Genomic DNA, 19,485 nt, shown 5'->3' with positions numbered 1-19,485 from the left:
TTATTTGTTTTTTTCAGTGCTTTCATTGCTTGAATGTGCTGCAGCTAAGTGCAGTCAACTCTTACTTATCAGAGTTTTAAAAAAATGAAAAATGGCCTGTCAAGAAACTTTGAATCATCCTTTTTTTTTAAGCCTTCCTTTTAGCCAGATCCCTGCTAGTTTGGTTGAAGGGAGAGGGAAGAAGGAGTAGAGATAAAACTAAAGCTCATTTAGTTGCTGTGTTGTGAGATACGTCATAGGCAAAAAAAAAATCAATATTAATTTATTATAATCAGAATTATATTGCTTTTAGCCAAAGGCTGTTCTAAGATATGGGCAAAGAGTAGTTTAATTTCATTTTGAAAATAAGTTATAAAGATCAAGGCACTACAAAGTTAGAATGCATTTCTGAATGGAAACATAAGTAACATTGAGAATTAGCTGTATAAAAGGAGTATAAATATAAATAAATATATTACTATATTACGTTGACTACTGTCTAAAATAGCTTTTGCTCTGAACTTTAAAGCAGAAATGCAATTAATGAGTATAATGGGGTTTTGAAATCTCATATGGATTATATTTATGCACAGTTTCCTTTTGGTCTGACCAACCCTCAGAGTCGAGAATATCATGAGTACTATAAAATACACACATGCTAGATTCTGAGAAAGGGATTCAGCTATTTTCCACCTGCCTTCACTAATGTGTAAAGGAGAAATGGAGATTTATGCTGCCAGCACTTAAAATTATAATGTGCCAACATGAAAAAAGCTTATAATAAGGTTTCCATCTGCATGTATGTGCCAAATTTGTTATGTATTGCATTTCTGTCCCAATGATTGTGTCTCTAGATCTCTTTAAAAGTGAGGTGATTGTTTAATTAAGGTATAATTGCTTCCCAGTGTGAATTATCCACGCATGATATAATTTTTATCAATATACGTATGATGTACTTAACCCATATACACAAGGACTAAATGGTGACTGTGTTAAATGATTTGATTAAGTGATGGGATTGTAGAAGATTCTACCCTTCATTTCTTGCTAGTTTTTTGTAATAAGTTAAAATAAATATATATTTTTTTAAATATCCCATGCCTGGAAAAATATTCCTGAATTTGTCATCTTTATACATTATATTTTAAGAAACATTTTGCTATGATGATAGTGAATAATAAATATCAAATGGATAATGGAACTTTTGTATCTGCCATCTCATTTCATCAGCACAAAATTAGCAGCCACAATGGGGACCACCATCTGGGAGGTGTTTTAAACAGCGCCATTTAAATTCCTTCTGGAATTTGACATGCACAAGTTATAAGAAAAGATTTGGAGAGAATGGTCCATTTAAAAGGGAACAAAGTGTCTTAGTTTGGCCACAAAGAGCAGTCCTTTAGGAGATGTATGGCTTTCCTAGTGGGAAGAGGTGACCCTTAAATCCATTGTCTGAAATGTAGTCATAATTTCATGTGGCCTTGGCACTTTGGGTCCCCCAGCCCCCACTTTCATGTTGCCCTTGATCATCTCCAGTTTTCTTCTTAAAACTGTTGCCAGAAAACACTGGAAGGGCCCAGCAAAATTATCCATCATACTCTACCATAAACAACCTTGAAGTGACAACATGTGCCTGCATGTGCCTGCCTTTGCAAGCCATCCTCTCTCAAGGCCTAACTTAGGATGTGTCTGGAGCAATAGATGCCTTTCAAAATTGCCATTGAAAATCTTAAGGTGTCCTAGTCAGGCAGAACTTTCTGGGCCCTCCAGCACGTGTGCCTTCAATAGCACTTGTTTACCTCTCTCTCTATCTCTCTCTTTTTTTTTAAGTGTATGTATTCTATTTTGAGAGAGAGGAGAGGAGTAGGAGAGGAGCAGAAAGAGAGGGAGAGAGAGAATTTCAAGCAGGCTTTGTGCTGTCAGTGCAGAGCCAGATGCAGGCTCTGTCTCATGAACCATGAGATCATGACCTGAGCCAAAATCAAGAGTCAGGTGTTTAACTGACTGAGCCACCTAGGCACCCCACCTCTCAATTCTAGTGTTACTTAGAGTTAGCTGTTTACATGTCTGCTTCCCTCATCAGATTGCTAGCTCTTGAGGGCAGGGACTATGTATTCCTATCCTTGTAACCTTGCATCTAGGCCTGAGAAGTCAGTGGGCTTTTAGTAAATCTTTGTTGCATCAGTGAGTTAAGGAGAGTAGAAAAGCACAGATTTGGAAGAAATATATATGGAATCCATTCCTGATTTATCTACTCTGTGGTTTGGGGTGAGTTTCTTAACCTTTCTAAGCCTTAGTTTCCTAAAAACAGGTTATTACAGTAGCCAGTTGATAAGGAGCTGGGAGGCCGTTAATAGGAAATGTATAAAAAGTGTATTACAGACTCTATGTACTCTCTGGTTCTTAGTCCACAAACGTTTTGCTCTGCATCAGCTGTGCACCTCAGACCTATGCCAGATGCAGGAGAGCTGAAGAGATGCAGATAGATAGGTTGTCCTCTTGGGATGTGAGTAGTCTAACACTGTGATTTTTCTTCTAAGTTATTTGGGGGCTTTTTGCTGCTAGGCCTAAACTGAGGATGGATCCATCACCAAATGCACTGATTGGTTTCATGCTGCTTGTTTCTTCTGTGTGGATCCCCTTGCCCTAAATATGAAAGCACGCCGGTTCTCCATGGCTCCTCTTCTTCGTGGTACGCTACCCACACACAGTGTTGTAAAGTCTTTGTTCTCTGCTGCATTGCTAGTACTCAGGAATATTTCACATTTATGGAAGTGATGATGTCATATCCCAGAAGAATAAGAATCAGGAAAGCCTCCCATCCTAACATGACAACGTAGCATGCTTTTTTATTACAATTAGATAACTATTCTTTATGAGGAAAGGCAGTTAATTGAAGTCAGCCATGGGGAGAGTGAATTCAGATGTTTTCTGGTGCATTTAAAAGTATATCTGATGGGACTTTCTGCTCACTGCTAGAAGTGAGCTCGTTAGAAAACTTAAAAGATTTGTTGGAAAATGAACTCCTTTCTAAACATTCTTCAAACCCACCTTAAGCAAGAGAGGGAAGAAAAATGGTACCTTAAAGGGAGTGCCCACTGTCAGCTCGTGATTGTGTACATTAATGGGATGATGGAAAATCCCAGCATGTGGACAATGTTTTAAAAAAACATTTAGCTTTGACTTTAAAATACATAGTTAATGTTTGCCAAGGTTAGGTTGAAGTAGCTTTTTCTCGGGGCGCCTGGGTGGCGCAGTCGGTTAAGCGTCCGACTTCAGCCAGGTCACGATCTTGCGGTCCGTGAGTCGAGCCCCGCGTCGGGCTCTGGGCTGATGGCTCGGAGCCTGGAGCCTGTTTCCGATTCTGAGTCTCCCTCTGTCTCTGCCCCTCCCCCGTTCATGCTCTGTCTCTCTCTGTCCCCAAAATAAATAAACGTTGAAAAAAAAATAGAAGTAGCTTTTTCTCTGTGTATATTGCCTGTTAAATGGTAGGAAGGTGTGTGTGTATGTGTGTGTGTGTGTGTGTGTGTGTGTGTGCACGTAGTGAGCATGCATGTATATGAGTGCATGTGTACATGGGCATGCAGTGTTTATAGATTCAAAATCTCTAAGCCCCAAAGGGAAAACACTACTAACTAGTAAGCATTGTCTCTAAATGTTTTTTAAATCAAGTGTTGTGTTGATAAATCATTGATCATGTGTGCCATTGATTAAGGGCTGTCTTCTCTTAAGACAGAATTTTGGTTTTTTAATCAAATATTTTAAGTTCCTACTATGGGCAAACCATTATGCTAGGGATGAGGAAGATGTACAGCTTGACTTATGAATATCCAAATGTTTTCAGGAATCCCCAAAGTCTGCGCAATTTCATTTCCATTAAAAGTAACATGAATGCTTTCAACTTGTGCTACATGTTGTTAGTTCTAGGCCCAGTTTTCTTCTCACCCTCTCCCAAGTTTTCAGTTACTCTCTAAATGCTTCTGTCTCCCAAATGTATACCTCTTGCCCACTCATCTGCTTTGACCACCAGACACATATCCCACATTCAGTCTCTGCTTGTATATAGATGGTACTCAAAATTTAGTGTGTCCAACTAAACCTAGCAGTGGCATCTAAGAGAAGTTACCACTGTCCTTTCAGTTCCATGACACTTCCATCTCCCTCATTCTCTATGTCTAGTCCACGACTAAGTCATGCTGATTTTCTTGGTTAAAAATCTTTCATATCCACACGCTTCCTCTCCTGTCCATAGCCACCACTCTAGTCTGGATCACCATGACTTTGCTTGGATGACTCCAGTAGACCACCTCTCACTGGCACCCCCTTCTTCCCCTCTGGCTCCTCTCTAATTCTCTTTTTCAAAATGCGAATCTGATCTGGTCACCCTCTTTTTTTTTTTAACGTTTATTTATTTTTGAGACAGAGAGAGACAGAGCATGAACAGGGGAGGGGCAGACAGAGAGGGAGACACAGAATCTGAAACAGGCTCCAGGCTCTGAGCTGTCAGCACAGAGCCCAATGCGGGGCTCGAACTCACGGACTGTGAGATCATGACCTGAGCCGAAGTCAGACACTCAACCGACCAAGCCACCCAGGCGCCCCTGGTCACCCTCTTTATATCAGACCATTTACCAAGTCCCATTGCTCGTAGACAAAAATCCAGACTCCTCAATGTGGCCTCCAGATCTGCATAGCTCCTCTGACTGTATATATTCCTATGAAAGAGCCTGAAATAATCTTCACCTGACTTCATACAGTTAACTTCTGGCTGCTTTCTAGACCTTACCTCAAAAGAAACTTCCACGGGAAAGTATCTTCTTGCCCTTTAAACTGTCATAGCACAGTGTACCTGTCCTCCATAGCATACAGCTAGCTGTGCATTTAGTTGTATGATTACTGATCAGTGTCTACCCCCACAGAACTATGGGTCCACGAGAGTAAGGACCATGTCTGTTTGCTCATTAGTATATTCCTAGTTGGAGAGCTGGCAGGAGCTTTGTCCTGAGGATCTCCCAAGCCAAGTTAAGCTATTTGAAATTTATCTCAAAGGCAATGGAAAGCTTTTGATGGATTTTAAGCAGGGAAACAATGCGATTAGATGAAGAATCACTTTGGATGAGATGTAGAGAAATCCAGACAAATACTCCTAAAACAGAAATGAGGCAAAGTCACAGTATGAGCTGGTTCTTGCCATTCTACTTTTCCTATCCCTCCTTTCTAAATCCACCGAGGCAGGTTACCCATAGACCCTTTCAGATTCTTGATCATTGTCTAGTCATTGACATTGACTAGATCATTGTCTAGTCATTTGCACATTGGTTGAGTTCCTAATACATGCTTGACACTAAGAATGCTAAAATGATTCAAGCCCAGATGTATATTCCTAGCCCTCATCTCCCACTCTGATGGGAGAGACTGTCCAGTAAGCAGAGAGTATAATCCAGTGTGGAAAGTACCGCAATGGAGTTTGAATGGAGTTCTCAAGTGCATAGGAGATTATAACTAAAACAGTTCCCTGGGGGAGCCAGAAAACGCCTCACAGAGGAGGTAGCATGGGAACTAGGTGGAACCAGGTAGGAATGGCAGATTTTGTCAAGTAGAGACAAATGAGGGGGCATTGTAAGCGGCTGGAAAAGCATGTGAAGGGCACAGAGCTGTGAAGGGAACAGCATATTGGGGAATGGCTTTAGCCCTGCAGTTTCACAGCTGCAGAGAGGGTGTGTGGGGATGGGAATGGGGAAGGTGGTAGGAGATGGGAAAAGACAGGTATGTGGGGCCATCCTGTACAGGGCCTGGTGTGTGTAATCCGGGAGTATAAATATAATTCTGTGAGTTGCCAGAAATCATGGAACCACTCATGAAGGGTCTAATGGTTTATCAGGAAAGCAATGACTGAGCCAGCAAGAGTAATGATCTCCTGAACCCAAGAAACACAAGAATGATTATGGTCCTGAGAGAGGTAAACTGAGATCTGGGCCTCTGAGGGAAGAGAGGGCCATGGTTCTAGCAAGCTGGCTGGGGCCCGCCCCTGGGAGTCTGAGTAAGTGAGCCCGGTCACACACTCTTGCATGTTCCACCATGACAAATGTCCGGATTTGTGTTTTGCAGTTCCATGGAGAATGGGAGGCCACCAGACCCTGCAGACTGGGCTGTGATGGATGTCGTCAACTATTTCCGAACAGCGGGATTTGAGGAGCAAGCTAGTGCTTTTCAGGAGCAGGTAAGTTGGTCTAGAGAGACACAAATGAACACAGTTACCTGTTCCCCACAGTGGGCACAGGGAATGAGGGGGGAGAGGACCAGTGAGCAGTGAGGGATCTGTGAGTCTGTGCGTGTCCTCCACATCACACACTGATCATACCAGACCCTAAGATACTGAGGAGGGTGGGGAAGGGCAGAAGGAAAGTGACAAGCTAATGATTCCTTCCTGCCAGAGGAAGCCCCAAGCCCTGGGACATAGTCACAGCTGCAGGAAGGAGGGCTAAAGCTCATTTACATCTGCATCCTCTGAAAGATGGGACAGCCCTCCCTTCAACACAGACACCCTGGAAAGGAGAAGACAGAAAAGAAAGGAAAATGAGGGATGGATCTGACTAGAGACATGCAGCACCATGTACTACTGGCCTCAGCACCAACTGAGCTAGTAAGCCCCCTCCAGTTTGCTTTCTGGGTGCTTAGCAAGGTAGAGGGGAAAGAGTACGGATTTAGAGTTAAACTCTGCGTGACCTTGGGCAAGTTACTGTATCTCTCTGAGTCTTGCTTTCATGTCCACAACATGCGGCCATCAATGCCTCACTCAATAGGGTAGTGGTGTAAAGATTAAAGGACTGTGTATGCACAGGGCCTGGGGTAGGCCCTGCGCAATGTTTTTGCCCCCAGATTGTTAATTCTCTTCTCTCAGGTCCAGGGTTGGTATTGGAAAGAGGGAAAGAGAAGCAGGGCCCCTCTCCATTGTCTGCATGATTTCGGACTCCATTTTTAAGGCTGTGCCAGCTCTTGTAGGGATGATGCTCAAAGGGCCTTGACCATGAGGAAGCAAATTGAGGGGGCATGTTTGGTCTACACCAGACCAGCCCTGCAGGGAAACAGAGATCCTATCTCCCAATCAGTGAAGGATGCAGTTTTCTTAGCATTAAATTTACTTTTTAAGTATTGTAATATAATTGATAGAATTATAAGTTGAAGAATGTGTCTGGCTGCTTTTTCCATATCTGTTTAGCCATCTCTTATTCTCTACACTAGGTTTGGGTAGGTAAACTTTTCTAATATATTAATATATAAATCTCTAAATCTCCTTCAATATTTTTTTCAAACCTGATCTCTGTCTCTCCCTCTTTCTCTCTTAATCTCTGTCTCTTTCTCTATCCCCCTCCCTCCCTCCTTTCTCTCTACATATGTATATATGTGTGCGCGCGTGTGTGTGTGTGTGTGTGTGTGTGTGTGTGTGTGTGTTTGTATGTGTGTCTATTTGTTGTTGTCATTAATTTGGAAAATTTGCCAAAATAGCTGCTTAAATCACTTCACACTCATCAGAATAGCTAAAATTAGAAAGATCAATAAATTTAAATGTTCATGAGGATGTAGAACAAACACATTCTCCTACAGTGTTGGTGGCGGTGTAAAATACTCAGACATCTACCCCATGATCCAGCAGTTTCATTCCTGAGAATTTACACAAGGGAAATGAAAGCATATGTGCATAAGAGATTTGTACAAAACTGTTCTCAGTAGCCTTATTCATAACTGTCCCAACCTGGAAGCCTAACTGTCCATCAGTAGGAGAATGTAGTATAGTCACACAACGGAATACCACCCACTAACACAAACTAACTACTACTAATGTAGAGCAGTTTGGATGAGTCTCAAAGGATCACACTGAGTAAGAGAACCCTCACACAGGAGTTCATACTGAAGAGTGCCTATCTTAGTCCATTTGGGATGCTATAACGAAAATACTAGAAACTGGTGGCATAAACAACAAACATTCATTTCCCATGGTTCTAGAGGTTGGGGATTCCAAGATCAAGGAGACTGCAGACTGGGTGTCTAATGAGGGCCCTCTTCCTAGCCAGCTGTCGTTTAGCTGTGTCCTTGGATGGAGGAAGGGATGAGAGAGCTCTCTGGGGCTCGTTTTGTGAGGACACTAATCCTTATAATCATATCTCAAGGGCCCTACGTCCTAACACTATTACCAATTACCTTTACTACCCCCTGGAGATGAGGTTTCAACATATGATTTGGGAGACACACAAACATTCAGACCGTCACAATTCCATTTAGATAAAGATTGAGAACAGGAAAATGCATCATTGATAGCAAGAATTAAAACAGTGGTTGCCTCTGGATAGGTGGGAGTGGAGAATGACTAGAAAGCGGCACAAAGGAACTTTCTGGATGATGATAGCATTTCGTGTCTTGATGAGGGTTTGGATTATACGTATACGCATCTGTAGATGCACTGCATATGCACAGGTTTATGATGTTTCAGATTTGTGTGTTACATAGCGTCTACCTTTTACTTCAAAATCAAAAGAACTATATAAAAAAATTAAACAATTTGGAATATGCAAGCTGAAATATTTAGAGAAATATACTGATGCATGCAACTTACTTTGAAATGCATCAAATATGTATTGACAGTTGGATAGAGGAATGAGTAGATGGACAGACATTATAAAGCAAGTATAGAAAATGTTAATTGTAGAGTCTTGGTGATGGTCATAAGGGTTTTCACTATATAAGTTCTTACAACTTCATGTTTGAAAATTTTTATAATAAAATTGTGGGGGAGAATAGCTCAGGTTGAAAAGCGAAGGCTGATTGGCTGGAACATATTTTATTTTCGGTTTTAATGGAGTGATATCCATTTGTGTCATTACAGTTGAATAACTCCCTTCTAAAATTAAATTTAAACAATATTGTGAAAGGTTAACCAAAAAAAGGACTTAGCTAAAAGGTCTCTTGGCCAAATTCCCAGCTGCCCAAAAGTGTTTTTCAGATTGCACTTTTACTCAGACTCCTCGGAGGCAGATGTCCCAGACTGGGGGCAGAGGGGGGTGTCCTTTGGGCCTTCCAGATTCTGTGCAGGACCTGAGAATGGAGCTGGCCAGCTCTGAGTTTGGCCCAGGAGCAGGCCCTTTCTCCCAAGGATGACATCACTGTGGTACCAGCAACACCGGGAGGCAAAAGGGAACAAATTCTCCCAAAGCATTTCATTCAGAAGTCCTTCAAGGGGGAAAGGGCATCATCTTGCTACTGTGCTGAACCCAACTCAGGAGCCTGAGAAATGGTCTAGAAGCTCGAGTTCCTTCATTCTCATGGAAGGGTGGTTGGAAAGAGTCTGCCTTGAATTATTCTCTGGAAGTAATCCCCGTCTTCCTCCTGCGTGTAATTATCGTCATCTTCCCTCCTGTCATTAAAGGAGGTAGAAGAAGGGAAAGGAAGGAATCACTGGTCAGGCCCCGCTGATAAGACAAGTAGCTGCTGTGATTTCCATGAGAACTGAGGATCAGGATCCTTTACTATGTTAGCCTGCCTCTTCCATCATCATGCCTCAGAAGGATTCATGTTGAGGCACCTGGGTGGCTCAGTCAGTTGAGTGTCTGACTTTGACTCAGGTCATGATCTCATAGTTCATGGGTTGAAGCCCTGCATCAGGCTCTGTGCTGACAACTCAGAGCATGGAGCCTGCTTTGGATTCTGTGTCTCCCTCTCTCTCTGCCCCTCCCCCACTTGGACTCTCTCTCTCTCTCTCTCTCTCTCTCAAAAATAAATAAGCATTACAAAATAAAAAATAAAAAGAAGAAGAAGAAGGATTCATGTTTCACCTCCAAGGATCTTCCTGCAGTGAACCTCAAAAGTCAGCAGTCACTCTCCAAGTTCATCCTAGATGGGAAGACTGAGACCACCCCCAGCCCAAACACACGTCCCTTCCAGGTACATCTTCCAGGTCTCAGCAGCTAAGAAACAATAAGAAGCACCACAGTGTGAAATCTCCTGGGGGAAAGCTTTTCTGCCATTGGACAGTAGCAGGACAGGACTGGAGAGTACCCTCTAAACCACTTTGGAAAGAGCAAGTCTGGAAAGGATAGTACAGTTGTCAATAATGTGGGGAGCTTAGTTTCATGGCTGACTGTTATGGACTGAATGTCTGTGCCCCTCCCAAAACTCATATGTTGAAACCCTAACTCCCAATGTGATGGTATTAGGAGGGCTTTGAGAAATAATCAGATTTAGATGAGGTCATGAGCATAGGGCCCTCGTGATGGGATGAGTGCCCTGGAAAGAAGATACCAGAAAGCTTGCTTGTCTCTCTCTGCCATGTGAGGGTACAGCAAGAGGATACCACCTGGCAGCCAGGAAGAGGACCTCACCAAGAACCTGCCCATGCTGGCACTGTGAGCACTCCCAGCCTCCAGAACTGTGATCAGAACTTAGCGCTGGCTAAAATAGTGACATTGATGCCAGACATGTCCACCTTCAGCTGGGCTGACTTTCAGATATCCATCTTCGTGATATGGTCTCACAGTACCATACTGGATATTCTGTTGCTGTAGCAACCAGACACAGATGTGGCTTTCTAGTAGCATGCCTCCTTGGAAGATGTCAGGCCATTGAGTAAGGTTTGTCCAAAGGGCAGAAATGGTGTCCCATGTTCCTGGGGTATGAAGCATCTGGTTAAGCTGGTGATTTTTGCATGACTGCCTTTTCCCTGTGCAGACACATTGCGCTGCCACATGACAATGGTTTCCATTAAGTTTCCTTCTGGTACAGTGATCTCTATCAAGTTTTCTTCTGTAAAATTGTTTTGACCCTTCTGCGTAAGCCACAACTGTAAGCCAAAAGAACTGTCCGAAGGGAAGGTCTAAGCCCCTGCCTAGCCCCTTGCCCCACCCAGGATGACCCAGTGTCAATAGTGTATGTGTGTTTCAGGTTGTTTACTGTTCTGGTCAGTCCCCTTTAAGACCAGTGATATCACTCACTCTTCCTTGGTTCACTGGCCCCATTAACATAGTGTTCCAGAGGGTTCACTGACCTGTAAGAACAGCAGGCAGTGGGAGTCCTTAGTGGAGGACACAGTGATGACAACTCTGTCAGTGCTCTCTTTCCTATGGACACCATGGTGTGGTGACTATTTTCCCAGGTGTCTTCTGGCAGACAGATCTCTCATGCTGTGGTGAAGAGTGTTAGTTAGAGTCATGACTCCAAGTTTCTTTTCTCCTGATTGATATTGATCACTGGAGGATCCTGAAGAGTCTGCCCTTTCTAGGACACAGGTTTCTATAAAGTGAATGTTGATGTAAACAAGCAGAATATTGCTCAAGCTGCTGCATTAATAGTCAGGTATTAGTTTAGAACTGGCCTTGATGAAGCATGCTTTCAATGCACAGCACAGAGCACAAAACCACTTGAGATATTGGGTATACAGTGTTGAATTTTGGTGACTAGATGATATGGCACTTGCCCTTAGATACAAGTTGCCTGGTTTTCAAGAGTCAAAGGTACTTATGAAGTTAAAGGACTTTTACTTTCCTAGCATTAGTTTTTAAGAGAATCCTCTGACTAATCTTACTCAAAAGCATCTCCGCTTCCCTCACAGAACATTTGGGATAAGGTTTACTCTGTCAGACTCTGAAGGCTAAATGAGCACCATTCTCCGGTATGAAGCCATTTCTACTGAGAGTGCTTTTAGTTGCCATTTAAGGAATTCTGGCAGTCCAGTTCATCACCACTCAGACTGGACCCTAATGTGGGTCACAGCCAGCTCTGCCGCTCGTCATGTAGTCACTACACCTCTGTGTCTTTGTCTGTCTGACTCACATAGTCACATTATATATGAAGGAGTTGGAAGACAGCAGTCTGCCACTCAATCAGTGTCCTATAATTCATATTGTTCAGGTTCCTCAAGCTTACAAGTGAGTAACATCGGTGATTCTGTTTCTAGAACAATATGTATCACTGAGATTTTTTTTTCCTCAGAGTATCATAACAATGTAATGTGCAATTCATGGTGACAAATTAATTTTACTCTATTATCTCCTCACTGTCCCCAAACCACATGACTAAGAGCAGTATTTTACTCTGAAATGCCCAACTGGTTGTTTAAACCATTCATTTGGAATGCATTTCTTTTCAGATGGCTATTTGCTAACTTTCTGAAGCCACTGACTTAACAAATATGAATACAAATTCTCACTGCTACAAATTGCCAAATAACATTATTTCCAAATGGAGCAGTCAAGTAGGGAGACCAATCAGAGAAACTCTGAGCATAGTGGCTGAAGTCATTGCCAGATGGATTTCAACTGTAGTGATTCTGGTGGATATTTCTAACTAGACCCAGGACCAATCTAGGTTTTGGGAAGCTTTTTACAATTTTAAGAGCCCTCCTTGTGGAGAAAAATCAGGAAATATGAATACACAATTACTAAGGCAAAAGTTAAGCTTCACTAGCTCCATGGTACATTCAGCTCTGAGTTAGATTAGTTAAGTCCCCACAAATTAGAAATCACTTTTATTACTTGTTAAGCATTTTATAATACCAACTACTGAAAATATTTAAGGTGCTTTGACACCTTAAATTTCTTTACAGTTGGAGGCTCCTGAAATGCTTAAAATATTTTATAACATAATCAACAGAGGAAGTGGCAACTCAGATTCTGCCGCTGTGTCCTTCCAGTCCACGAATATTTGGGAAATAGTTAAAAAGTCAGTGGATGATGCTAACAATAAGAAATAGTCAAGAGAATTGAAAGCAAAACTGATAAGGAAGAAACCATTTGAATTTTTGATTGAAATAGAATATATTTCTATAAACCCAAAATCCCAAATGGTTGTTTAAGTCATTTATTTGAAATGAGACCAGTTATAAGACATTATCACATAGCCAGGTACATTCATGGTGCTTCTTTGTCTCATTCACTTGTTCAGTTGTTTCAATAGTTATTGTAGCTTTTTCTAAGGCTTATTAAAATAAATATAAAACTGTTGAAGTAATTAGTGCTCATCATTACAAGTATTATTTTACTTTAACAAACCACCTGAAATGATTGTAGGTGTGGGAACCATTTGAAGGAAGCACAGAATATTCCTGGCAGGGGAAGATCAAATACAAAGGCATGAGGACACGAGAAAAGTATGATTTATCTTGAAAATTCCAAGTACCTTGTAGTTAGAGGTGTGGAGCAGGGAACATCAAGGGATAAGCCTGAAAGATAAACAGGGGTCCAGGGTACAGACAATCTGGTTTGCCTGGCAGACGGAAGACTTCACCTGAAAGGCACTGGGAAACCATGGAAAGATATTAAGTGGGAAGCAAGTGCCAGGATGAGATTTGTGTTTTTGAAAGATCAGTCTGGTGGCAATGTGGAATGTGGCTTGGAGGACAACTAGATGGAAGTTGGGAAAGCTGGCTGTAATAAAGGAAAGGAAAAGATGGCTTCGAAAATATGGGAAGATGGCCAGAAAAATTTAGTGGATCATTGGCAATAGAGGATGAAGATTTGTCCCATCTCTGTTCTCTGCTGTAACCCAAGACCGAGCTCACTGCCCACAGATGGCAAAGAACGGGACTTGGGTGACTGCCAAGTTTCCAGATTGGGTGGGTTGTAAAGTGGTGCCATTAACTAGGATGTTTGTGGGAGGTAAGTTGTAAAAGGGCTAAAATGAGCACAGTTTGGGACACATTAAATCTGAAGGCCTGTAGTACCTCCAGGTGGACATATCTAGCAGATGGTTCAAGGGAAGAGTAAGACCTAGGGGCAGAGATATGAGGTCATCAACAGTCATAAGAAGGATGAGAATGAGAGAGGCATATAGGAGGGGGGGGGAGAAAAAGGTCAAGGTCAGCACCCTGGGGAACACCAAGGTTTTTAATTGTTGGGACAAAAAAGGCAACTATGGAAAGCAACTGAGAAAGAAGTCAGGGAGGTGAGGAGAGAACCAGTAATGAGGGGTTGTACAGAAACCAGTGAAGGAGGAAGTTTTAAGAAAAATGAAATGATTGACAAGGTCAAATTCCTCAAAAAGGTGAAGCCCCAGTGGAGTCTGCGAATGATGGTGGGGTTTCAGTGGAGTTGGGGGCGGGGGAGTATTGGTGACTATTGAGGTGGAGGACCCTTTCCTCCAAGCTGAGGAATGAACAGGAGATAGGCAAGTGGAGGGAGAACCGGTAGGTGGGGGTAGGGGTGGTGGCGGTATATAGACATGAGAGCTCTTTTCAGAGAGAGGAGACACTCAAACTTATTTACATGCAGGAAAGTAGCCAAAAGAATTAGACAGGTTAAAATTCAATGAAATTGAGGACAGTTAAATAAAGCAAACTCCCCGAGGATAAGGAAAAGGATGGGATGAAAGAGTATGGAAAGGCAAGGATAGGAGAAATTGGAACCCTCATGTATTGCTGGTGGGAATATAAAATTATGCGGCCGCTATAGAAAAGTTTGGTAGTTTTTCAAAAAGTTAAGCATAGAATTACCATATGGCTCAATAATTCCCCACAAAGAATTGAAAAGAGGGACTCAAATAGATACTTGTACACAAATATTCACTGCAGTATTATTCACAACAACCAAAAGGTGGAAACCACCCAGGTGTCTATGAACAGATGAATGGATAAACAAAATGTGGTATATACATACAACAGAATATTATTCAGCCATAAAAAGGAATGAAGTTCTGGCACATGCCACAATATGGATGAACCTTGACAACACTCTCCTAAGTGAAGTAAACCAATTAAATATTGTATGATTCCATTTATATGAAATATCTAAGACAGGCAAATTATTCATAGAGACACAAAGCAACTTAGAGGCTATTAAGGACCGGGGGCAGGGGGAGTTACTGCTTAATAGAGCTTCTGTTTGGGGTGATGGAAGAGTTTAGAAAATAGATGGTGGCGATGATCTCACTACATTGTAAATACATTCATGCCACTAAATTGTACACTTAAAAACAGTTCATTAAAATGGCCTACTTGCTGTTATATATATTTTACCATAATAAGATATAATGTCGGCCATAATATACATGGTTCATTTCATTCAGTTTGGTCGATAAAATATTCAGATATTTTATTTTGTTGTTTTAAAAAGAATATGAAGGGATTAATTCTGAGCAAGACAGGGATATCTTCCCCTGTCCTTCCTGTTCTTCCTCTATCCTTCCTGTGCTCCAGGGACATAGGTGAGGATGTATACCGATCTAGCTAAGATGGCCCTTGTCCCCAGGGACAGTAAGGGAGTTCCTGACAGTCTCTATTTCCTTTGCTAAACAAGAGGAAAGCTCCTGTGCTTGGAGTGGACAGGATGGGGAGAGGTTTAGTAAGGAACTAGAGGAAAGCAGTGACCGTTAAGAGCGACCACCATGGGGAATGGGAGAGAGATCTGATTGAGGATACCCAGAACTGTTGAGGACTTTTACTGACCCAGCTGAGACCGGCACAGTGCCCACATCTAATGTTTCATCTTCACAGCATCTTGATTTTTTTTTCCCAGCTGCACCAGGTATAGGAGTCAGAGAAGCTGGATTGCTACACTGCTTCTGGATGGGGTGCTTGTGGCATGGGCACAGTGGGTGGCTAATAGCCTAAGAGAGCAGTTTGAGAGGGCATATAAAAGAATGGTTCCCAGTGCCAACCGGGGGGTGCAGACTTGATACAAAGAAAGAGCCTGAAGGAGACTCATAACCTTGGAAAAAGTGGATTTGAAATGTGAAAGTGGGTGTAATGAGAGTGAGGAGTGAGAGATAGAATTTTAGATTTTTAAGTGTTGCAGGATTTTGTAGTCTTCTGGTTAGTGACATTATAGAAGGTTCTAGAAGTAAAGGTGAAGTTGTAGAAGTGGTGTATTCTACTAACTGATGTCCCAAGTAGATGAAAACATGTGTCATGGCATAATTATAGAATTTTGTTTCTTTAAAAAAATTTTTTTAATGTTTATTCATTTTTTTGAGAGACAGAGAGCTCACGCACATATACGCACATGAGTAGGGGAGGAGCAGAGAGAGAGAGGGAGAAATAGGATCTGAAGCAGGCTCCAGGCACTGAGCTGTCAGCCCAGAGCCCAATGTGGGGCCTGAACCCACAAACCTCAAGGTCATGACCTGAGGCAAAGTCGGAGGCTTAACTGACTGAGCCACCCAGGCACCCCGACTAGAAGTTTGTTTCTTATTCATGTAAATAGTCCAAGGTGGTCTTGGGAGTGTTCTCCTTCACTATAATTCAAGAACCCAGGTTGATGGAGGCTCTGTCATCTTCAGCAAGATCAGGATCATCCAGGCATTGACATTCAGTTGGCATAAAGGTAAGGTGCAAGGAGGGGCACACGTAGGCGGTTTTATGGGCCAGGTGCACATAGAAACACATCATTGTTTCATCTGTCATTGGCCAGAGCGTGGTCACATGGTCATACCACATTGCAAGGAAATCTTGAGAAATGTGTAGTTGTGTGTCCTGGAAAAAAGAGCCACCAACAGGCCTTGCTACACTTGAGCCTCGAAGTCATTTTTTAAAGCATTTCCTGTTGTGATGCTGCGACTTAGTTTTGTTTTTAAGTCCAGAGATAAGTTTCAAAAAGGCTAACTTTAAAAGATAGCTGAAGTGAAGAAGCCTTATCTGACCATACATGGGAAGCCTTCACTTCTAATTCTGTTCCTTGTATCTATTCTGGGTTTTGTTTTGTTTTGTTTTAAATCTAGGCAGACATCTCTGTAACCCAGTTTCCTCAGTTGATGAAGTGAGTTTCATTCTTTTTCCTTCATCAGAAATGTGTACAAGATTTTTTTTTTGTAATAGAGCCCCTTTATCACCCACTTTGTGCCAGCAGCAAATATTAAATAACACAGAGATACCCATTAAGTCACTGAAGGCATGAGCCCTCACAATGAGCCAAAATGGATTTTGTGTCTGATTTAAGGTCAAGACCCGTTTTGGTTCTATTACTTTAACAAATAAGGGAGACTTCTTTCTGAGCCACATAAACAGTTTTTTTGTTTTGTTTTGTTTTGTTTTTCCTGTAGACAAGCTGCTCAGTGTTGGTTTCTTAAACTAGGTGAAGTCTTCCTAATATGTATATTATCCATCTCAAATTTTCCACCAATAGGAATGCAAGGCAAGCACAGCATCAGCTGGGAGTCATTGGCTGATAATATTGAGCTCATAGTCACTCCCCCACATTGAGCTGCAGGATCAGGGCCGATGGAGAGGGTGGAATTGTAGAGGACACCAAAGAGGAATTTCTTCCCCAGAGGAGAGTTTGTCCCAACAACCATGTGATGAGATTCAAACGGTCTTGGTGTAGACTTGAGTAGTTCACCATATTCCTTTCCAAAATTATATGGAAATTCTTCTGAAAACAAACTCTGTGTCTTAGAAAGGAAAGGTCTTTTAAAGAAACATGGTGAATTACTACAAAGTACTAGGAGTGCCTCAAAATGCTTCCCCGTCTGATATTAAGAAGGCTTACCACCAGTTAGCTCTTCAGGTACATCCAGACAAGAACCCAAAAAACAGGGAGGAAGCTGAAGAGAAATTCAAACAAGTAGCAGAAGCCTATGCGGTCTTGTCTGATGCCAAGAAACGCAACAACTATGACAAGTCCAGAGGAAACCTCATCAAAATGGAAGATAAAGGGGACTTCAGCAGGGACAAAAACTGTTTGAAAGAGGAACCAGGGTTTGAGAGGCCACACTGTGGCTTTCAAAATGTCTTTGAAGACAAAGACCACTTCTCATGGGACTATTTTTCCACTGGTCATATGGGTAGGGCCAGAAGATTCCACTCCTCTTTCTTTGATGTGATCCCCATACTGGACACAGGATTTTCCACGTTTGTATCCCTGGGCTCCAGAACAAGTCCCCCTTCCTCTGAAACATTTTTACCCTTTGTAAGCAGTGGAATGAGAAACTTCAGACTGGTCACCACTTGTAGCCAGATAGTGAATGGCAAGAGAGTTGTTACAAAGAAAGTTCTAGAAAATGTGAGGGGGAAGACCGAAGTGGAAAAAGAAAACCTATTTCATCAGATTCCTCCACGTCATTGGTAAGGAGTCTGTGCTTTGTTCTTTCACAGGGAGACTTTCCTATAAGGCTGGTGAGTCTGATGCATATCAAAGACAGAGTTGGAATCTGAGAGTGTGTTAAACAGAATGGACAGAAACCAGCTTAGTGCAAACCCCTCATTTCACAGAGGAAAGAAATAATGGGCCAGATGTTAATGCAAGAAACTAGGAAGCAGCAGAGTTTGGCTTCTAGCCGGGCTTCTGGTCTAAACTGAGCTTTCATTTCCTCTCCACCGTATAGGGGGTGGAGACCACCACCACAAATATGGCTTTCTGAGTTAGTTGCAGGGTCTCACCATCATAAAGCCCATTGACTTCTCTTTGACTTATTCCTTGTCCTTCCTTGCTATTAACCGGTTTGCCTCTTGCTTGACGGCCACTCTTTTTCTCTTCCTAGCCTCTTTCTCTTTTCTCTTCCCACCTCATCTTTCTTCCCATACATTTCCAACGGACCATATCACAATTAGGCTCAACTGAAAAAGCTACCAAGGTGTAGATTAGTGTTCGCAGAGAGAAAGAGTGAACAGTAAATGGGTTAAGATTTTTTTATATACTTTTTTTAATAGCTAGCATTTATTGAGTACTCTGTAGGTATCAGGCATTCTGCTTCACGTATATTATTGCAGTAATCCTTTCAGCAGTGAAATACAGTAGCTACTTTCCCTCCATCATATAGATAAGGAAATGAGGCTTAGAGAGATTAACTTGCCCAGCCCCACCTAATAAGCAATAAAATAATGTCTTACTCTAAAACACATGCTTATCTACTGAGCTGTAACATCTAAGGAGCCTACTCATTTATTTTTAGATCAAGGGTCTTGCCCTCATTGGAAATTTACACCGATCATCTCTAAGCCTTACTTCCATGCAAGAGTACTTGCTCGAGCTTCTTAAGTATGCAGACATTTTTTTTGCATGAATATTATTGCCCAACAGGTACTTGGTTACTCTTTCAGGAAGACAGAAGCAATGTACAAAGCTTCACTGAAAGTGACAAATGATTATCCCTTAACACAGGAATGTAAACAGGATCCCAAAATGTGAATTATCTCTTTGTTTTGACTTTAATCATGATGTATATGCAAAATCATGGGATGTTTTTTAATGTTTATTTATTTAACTGGATCTGGTCACACTCCAACCCCTTCATTTATACTAATAAACAAACTGGGGTATAGAGGAGTGGTTGCTTGTGGAAAATTACTGGTGGAGTCTGCATCAGAAACTCTGTCTTCCAATTTCCAATCTCATGCTCATTCTAGTACACCATGCTGACTGGCAAAATTCGGATTTCATTTGCATCCCAGTCTTTTATAGAAGTTATGTAACAAATGATTTGCTTCCTTAATCAAGGAACTTTTCTGTGTTTGCAATTTTTATGAGACAAAATTTTTTATGTAGTCTTTGAGCTTTTTTAATCTTACCGAATTTTCTGAAGTTGAACAGG

General features: G+C 41.8%; 2 protein-coding genes across 3 annotated transcripts in view; both read left to right on the top strand.

The window, feature by feature from the left end:
- DNASE2B (deoxyribonuclease 2 beta) overlaps window positions 1–19,485 on the top strand; it is a 95,070-nt gene that overhangs the window by 13,660 nt on the left and 61,925 nt on the right. The window contains exon 3 of one of the 2 annotated variants that reach the window (XM_047873575.1): window positions 6,088–6,199. The gene's annotated coding sequence lies outside the window, so the exon portion shown is untranslated. Of the gene's footprint in view, window positions 1–6,087; window positions 6,200–17,177; window positions 18,020–19,485 lie in introns of those variants that run through there. The other variant, XM_047873576.1, reaches the window with a different exon arrangement.
- The window catches only part of SAMD13 (sterile alpha motif domain containing 13), a 42,510-nt gene that overhangs the window by 19,155 nt on the left and 3,870 nt on the right, over window positions 1–19,485 (top strand). Inside the window, exon 4 of the mRNA XM_047868875.1 lies at window positions 6,088–6,199. Within this exon, the coding sequence (XP_047724831.1) occupies window positions 6,088–6,199 (112 nt within the window). The remainder of the gene's footprint in view (window positions 1–6,087; window positions 6,200–19,485) is intronic.

The sequence above is a fragment of the Prionailurus viverrinus genome, chromosome C1 (genome assembly GCF_022837055.1).
Source record: "Prionailurus viverrinus isolate Anna chromosome C1, UM_Priviv_1.0, whole genome shotgun sequence".
NCBI classification, from domain to species: Eukaryota; Metazoa; Chordata; class Mammalia; order Carnivora; family Felidae; genus Prionailurus; species Prionailurus viverrinus.
Note: the sequence above shows the minus strand (reverse complement) of the source record. Positions and strands in the feature narration are given on the sequence as shown.